The sequence below is a fragment of the Salvia hispanica genome, chromosome 3 (assembly GCF_029641045.1).
Source record: "Salvia hispanica isolate PSC_SH4W2 chromosome 3, Shi_PSC_v1, whole genome shotgun sequence".
In the NCBI taxonomy this organism is placed as follows: Eukaryota; Viridiplantae; Streptophyta; class Magnoliopsida; order Lamiales; family Lamiaceae; genus Salvia; species Salvia hispanica.
This window is the reverse complement of record NC_142694.1, coordinates 45,900,310-45,907,011: the sequence shown is the minus strand read 5'-3', so window position 1 is coordinate 45,907,011 and position 6,702 is coordinate 45,900,310. Positions and strand designations below refer to the sequence as shown.

At 32.6% G+C, this 6,702-nt stretch overlaps 1 protein-coding gene across 1 annotated transcript; it reads right to left on the bottom strand.

The window, feature by feature from the left end:
• Nucleotides 1–3,081: 3,081 nt before the first annotated feature.
• On the bottom strand, nucleotides 3,082–3,807 carry LOC125215489 (protein CHLOROPLAST VESICULATION). Its single transcript, XM_048116913.2, has 2 exons — nucleotides 3,598–3,807; nucleotides 3,082–3,497 (listed from the first exon to the last, which is right to left on the bottom strand). Exons 1-2 carry the CDS (start codon nucleotides 3,687–3,689, stop codon nucleotides 3,167–3,169), a joined length of 423 nt encoding a protein of 140 aa, XP_047972870.1. The 5' UTR covers nucleotides 3,690–3,807; the 3' UTR covers nucleotides 3,082–3,166.
• Between the last annotated feature and the right edge of the window lie 2,895 nt (nucleotides 3,808–6,702).

Here is a 6,702-nt window from a genome sequence, read left to right as displayed (position 1 = left end):
ATTAATATAATAGCACTACAAGATTGTAAAATGTTGACAGCTCGAGGACGGCCCCCCTCTTCCAGTGTGCACTCGTGACAAGACCATAACACTATTGGACATCATAAACACATTTTGCTCTATGAAGGGAAACAAAAAAAGCAGTTTACTTTATCACTATATTTAGAAATTTACATCTCTTCCTTAGTATATACACATGATACTCCATTGAATTCCACATTTTATTAGAATATTTAAAAAATGCATATTAATAATTTATAATCCGAATTAAGTAGGGTTTTGAGTTGTGTTGATCAAGCTTTTCAATATTAGATCGAGTCGATCTCAAATATTTTGAAAAAAATGAACCAAAGTTCATTTTGCCATTTCCTCTAAAATTTGGATCATGAACCAAATAAATGGATCAATTAAAATAGTCCACAAACGCGCGCTATGTTCGTGAACGAACCTAGACTTGGGGCATCTCCAGATTCGTCCAATTGAGATTCAACTCCAGCACGCGTCTCTAAGTGGCGCTTGTAACGTCTGTAACTCCTGGCGGTTACACTCCAGGCGTGATGGCAGACTTAAAGTATGCATTGACTCTAGTAGGCTCCAACTAGTGTACTATGCCTATAGATAAGGTAGTCAATGCATCCATTCCACACGCCGCAAACTGTTGTTCTGCTCTCACCGTCATTTAATTCATTGGAGCTCTGTTGCTAGTGGTGTTGTTACACCAGAGACAGAGTCGTTTTATCTTTGGAAACGACACTCCAAATCTGAGAGCATTACCAGAAAATCTCTCGTCTTGCAGAAAGATGACTCATAGAGGTATTAATTTACGGTTTCACAGTTTGTCATTGCATTTCATTTCTGCAATTCAGGTTCATTTTCGTGTACTCTATTTTTCTATTTGTTGTTTGGTTGTACTACGTCAGATAAGTTCATTTTCTATAACATCTTTCATTTTAAGATTTTACTAGGGAAATTGATGATATAAATTTCTAGGTTAAACAACATTGTAAATTTGTATTTAGTACTGCTCCCCTTGTTTTATAATAGATGAAATACTTGGGGAATGACACGAGATTTTAGAAGATTTTGTTTTATTGTGTTAGATGGAAAGAGAAAAATAGTATATTTATATTACTGTGAGAAAGATTTTTTTCCAAAAAAAAAAATGTGACATCTTTTATAGGACAAACTAAAAAGGAAAATGTAATAAACATGGGAGTATCATTCACCGAGATTGACAGGTCCAGCATGGCCCCTCCTTCCATATTGCGCTGACACGTACGTCTAAGATTCCTAAGTAATTTACATGAAATGATGAAAACGGATATTAGCTCAGAGCTATATATGGAAATTAACGTAAATGATACGTAATTATACATAAATGTATGATATGTTTACATACTTATATACTCCTAAGTTGACCAAAATTTATGTTGTCATTATTAAGGAAACAAGAAAAGTGTTGATACATACTTGACGAAGATGTGTGTAGTCTAGTCGGAACTCCTACACGACTATATATATTATCTGATATCTCCAAATATTTTAATTGACGATCCTCAAATTGTTATAAAGTTATAGCAGTAATATATATGGAATAAAATATACTTTATGTAATTTTGCTCACTTATTCAGTTATTACTTATTCTTATTCTCATTACATTCATTTATCACTAGTAACTTGTGAAAGTCTAAATTGTCCAAATATTTATATTCTGAAAGTTAAGTGGACTCTCGCTTCTCACAAAAACACGATACCAATATTTTAAAATAATTGATCGTATGTACCTAGAATAAAAGTCGTACTTAAATATGTGCTATATAAGTATGATGAATTATGTGAACCTTAATTATTACTATAAATACAAATCGACAATGTTGGTGTGCACGAATAACATAAAATAATTTGGCAAATTTTGTGAAAAAAATGAAATTCTACTATTTACTAGTAATATATTCCTCCATCTCATTCTAAGTGACATATTTAATATTTTTGTATGTGTCACTCTAATAAACATGTTTTTTTTAAAATGGAAAATCCGAAAATCTATTTTGTTCTCTTTTCATGCAATACACAAAATAAAACTGTATAAAATCTCGGATTGAATCGAAAATGCTCAACTGAGAGTATGTCAAATTAGATATACCAACATTTACTATTTTATCATGTGTTCTATGGTTTTTTACTACACAACCGCGAGTATTCTCGGAGTGAAATGATTAACTTTTAACCTTCTCAATAAAAATTACTCCTAGTAGTTAATTTTTAACAGTTTATCTTTGTGATACTTTTAAATTTTTGTTGAACATATGAATAGTTTGGGATACTTATTATTTATTGTTGAAATGGATAGATAGTAGTATTAACTGTGGTCGGAGTCCATAATGGGCCCATTTGTCTAATGGGCTTCTTGTACTTAAGGCCCATGACCCTTTCTAATTTTGTCACGTTTCTTGTACTAGATGTACTGCACTCTGCTACTAATCGTGGATGCTTTAATTTGTTCCGTCATATTTATATTTACAAATAACAAATTGGTTATTTTATTTATGCTAATTGGTTAATTCATTTTTTTTTAATATAGTCAAAGTTGTTTTCCTCATTCTTATAAAGTATAAACCGCAGTAAAACTTCACTCCATCCTATAAAATTAGTCAATAAAAAGAATTAGGCGCTGTTCGTTGTTTCTTAATCTCAATTAAAACAAGTGATATTTACATTTAATATCATGAAACTTCTTAAACACTTGGGTGTATTTTTTTTTTTAATTAACTTTGAATTTGACATATGCTATTATAAATTTTAATAGTTTGTTTAATTTTTCACACCAGCAAAAATTCCGCTATATTTAATCTATTATTATATCACATACCTAAGATTAGTTACCTCTAAAAAAATGATAGTAATTACGAAGTTCATGGAAGCCAAATATGATTATTTATTTTATTTTAATATTGTTATATTTTGGTGCCGGTGAAAAATTAAATAATTATTAAAGTTTATGATATAATATAATAAATTCAAAGTTTATGGATAAAAAAAATTAAATTTTTAGAAAATTTTATGATATTAAACACTGAAAATAACTACGAAATTGGTAGTAGTAGTATATATTTTGGTATATTTACAGTATACACCATTTCCTACACATGGTTAATTAATTATTAATCACATAGTGAAACATCCCTTGGCGCCAGATTTCACCGCAACCCTAACAGCCGGAGCCGTCTCCGAGAAGCCAGTGGCCTCCCACCGCCGCCGCGCCGACGGCCGCGGCAGATTCTCCGGCACGATCGTTTCAAGCGAATTGGTCTGCCACGGCAAGCAAGCTCTCTTGTCGCTCCATCTCGGAGCCCCGGCGGATGATTGCATATCCATCGCCATAGCTCTCTCCTGATCCCCAACCACCGCGAAATCGCCGCCGTCGAGGCCGATTATCGCGCACGTTAAGCCTAGGACGCATCGATTCCTCCACAATCGATCCTTGAGAGTCGGAGAGCTGCGTCACAACAATTCAATAAAAAATTGGAAAATTGATTAATGATTATTGATGTTGATCTATGTATGTAAACAGATGGCAATCGGGTAGCGTTACTCACCAGGAAAGCTGCGGCGCGGCTGAAATTGGGGGAGAAGGTGGTGTGGTGGAAGGAGGGGGGAAATTGAGGGAGCAGTAGCTTGAGGTAAGCATTGTTGCTCTGTTTTGTTGAATTGCACTCCAACTGTTTGTGATTTTGCTGTCCTTTACCTTTATAGAGAGATGGTCAGTTTACGTTTGTCTTGCTGTTGCAGTTTGCTTGCCGTCTAACAACACTTTAAAATACAAATTACTAAAAAATAGATATTTTGATTTATAAAAAAGTTTATGCCGAATTGTACTTGTTTAGAAGCTTATTCGGTGTAGTACATGTTTACAAATTTGACGTTACACTAAAACAAAACTAGTGTTTGTCATGTTGTATAATCGATTCATTCAAACTTCTACCATTCAAAACTAGTAGTAGTCCTAGCGTGCAAAATGCAACAATCGTGTTGTTGTATTGCACGGCCTTTATAAATTCATACAAATTTATAGCGTTTTATTTGCTAATGCTCCAGTCATTAATTTTACTCCAAATTTATTACTACTAAATTAATACTACTAAAATTTGCTCACATTCTTTGATTCACTCTGATACCATAATAAAACTACATAAGATTTCATTCTTAAGTGAATTAATAATAAAAATATGATAGATGAGATTTATAAAGTGATTTTCAATTCTTTTTTACACTAAAATAAGATATTGGAGTAATGTTTTTATTTTATTTTACTAGTAACCTTTATTTGACAGCTCATTTATCACCTAGTTTTTGACATTTCATGTTATCTTCTTTCTTCCCACCTAACTTCTTTTCCACATATTCCTAACTCCTCAATTCTTCCAATAAATTCGGAGGAAAGTTCAACTACATTTTCTTTTCTAGTACTTTCTCCATCTTATTAAAAATAAAATATTTATCTTTTTCAGTTATTCTGTTAAAAATAAAATAATTTCCTTTTTTTAGTTCTCCTACTTAAAATGATATATATATTTTAAAATAGAAATAACATAATTTTTATTTTCTTTTTCTTTTTTCCCTTTATTAATCTATAAAACAACGCTATCTAATATCACATGCTAAAACAAATGGTTTATATTTAATGTGACAGAAGAAGTATTATAAAGAGACTATAATCTTTAATTAATGTAGTCTTTGAAAAAACCGAAGTTCGGATTTTGCCTGCTTTCATTAAAAAAAAAAAAAGAAAAGCCAAACGTATATCTTAGGGCTCTTTATATAGCAGTATTTATTTTTGGATTTATAAGGAGCCCTCTCTAATCAATCTGCAGGGCCATTTTGAATAGCTCTATTCATTTTCTGCTATTAAAAAACCACTAGTCTATAAAATAAAATAATAAAATCGTGTATTCTGCTTTATATTTCTAAATCTTGGTAAACAGGAAATCGATTTCCCCCTGACTATTCTCGATTATGTGGATATCGAGAAATTTATCAAGCGTAATAATTAACTTTTATCAAGTAGAAATGATAATAAATTATACTACTAGCTAAAAAAATAATGCTATAACCCAATTTAATAATATTATAGCAGTACAAAATTCAATTATATAGTATATAAATTTAAACTAAAGAAAAACTAAAAAGAATATATCGGAAAATGAAAGTGATACATGCAATAAGATATAAAAAGTGGACAACTTAAATATCATGAGTTAATAAATATTCGCATTTTTTTAATAATTTTTAATAAATAATCTCAGTTGCTTGTAAGTGCAGTTAAGTATATGCGAGAAACGTGGTGCAATAGTTCCACTCCTTTTAATTTTGAAATCTATGCTTCTTTTACCATTTCCAAGTCTTCCTCTTTTATTATGAGGCTGATCCAACTTGATATTTTCTCAAACAATAAAAACAAATACTTTTGTTTTTCACTAATGCCCTCCTTACATAAAACTGCAATCTTTAGCTCTGAAATGCCATGATGCAAATAAAGAGTGAAAAGTTTGTCATGGGTAGACACCATTATGTTTTGGCTTGCTATTTTTCATTACATAGAAGATCTTAAAAGTAAGGTGACACTATCTGTTGGTATATGCAATTAGGAACAAAATGAGACTGGGCAAAATCATTCAAACCATGAACAATTAATATTTTTGTTTTGATACAAAAAAAAATTCTCAAGCGGAAGGTGCAGCGAGCAAAAGAGTCGTTAACAACCCAACGAACAATCAACGACAAAAGACACACCAAAAAACTATGCAAAATCTCTCACCTAGGAAGAAAAACTTTTACTAATCTATTCATAAAAAATTTCAACATTATAGTAACAAAATTATTGACTTCACCATGTGTATTCGTTTCCACAAGGACTAAAAGACCAGATTTAAAACACTACATGCATGCTTTTATATTATATCAAAATGAAATCATTTTGCCAAATTGCATTTTATTAGTACTACTTATGTAAGAAAATTAACAACTTAATGTTATATATACTCCATATATTGGAAGATTTACAAAACACAGACATGATTTTCTTTTCTTTATTATAATAAAGTGCATGAATACATATTAAACAAACATCTTATGCAGTTACTCTAAAGCGTCTGATCAACTGAGATGCATCACATGGTCCATACCTCAATAATGAAGTTAAAAATGAAAAGATTTAGTCGGTGTCCGGTGACAAGGTATCAGTGGAACAAGAGACGACCCAACAACCGGCGAGCGTGACCCCAAGAAAGACGATGACGAACGTCATGCAGGCGATGACATAGAAGCACCTCCACGACCTCTGGCACATGACGGCGATGGTGTCGTGGCCAGCTCCGGTGTCTGCATCATCCAAGGAGGCCTTGTAGCGGAGCGCGATCCTAAGAAGCGCGCAGGAGTTGAGGAAGCCAGCGAGAGCCGATAGAGTCATGGGAACCCACTTGTGGTCGCACTTGAGGTGCGATGGTGCATGGTAGAACGCAGTAAAGATGACGCCTTGGAACACAAAGTAGTAGTTGGCCAGCTGGAACGCCTCTTTCTCCAGGTGGCGTGTCTGCTCCTTTTTCGCGGCTTCAACATCGCCATCCGCCATCGACTTCTTCTTCTTCTTCTACTCTTTGATTAATTGGGATGTATATGTATATATATTGGAGCTCACATGAATA

Coding starts and splice junctions, on each gene's coding strand:
- LOC125215489 (XM_048116913.2), bottom strand. CDS start 3,689: ATGCTTACCTCAAGCTACTGCTCCCTCAATTTCCCCCCTCCTTCCACC. Junction 3,498..3,597: donor GCCGCGCCGCAGCTTTCCTG/GTGAGTAACGCT, acceptor GTTGTGACGCAG/CTCTCCGACTCTCAAGGATC.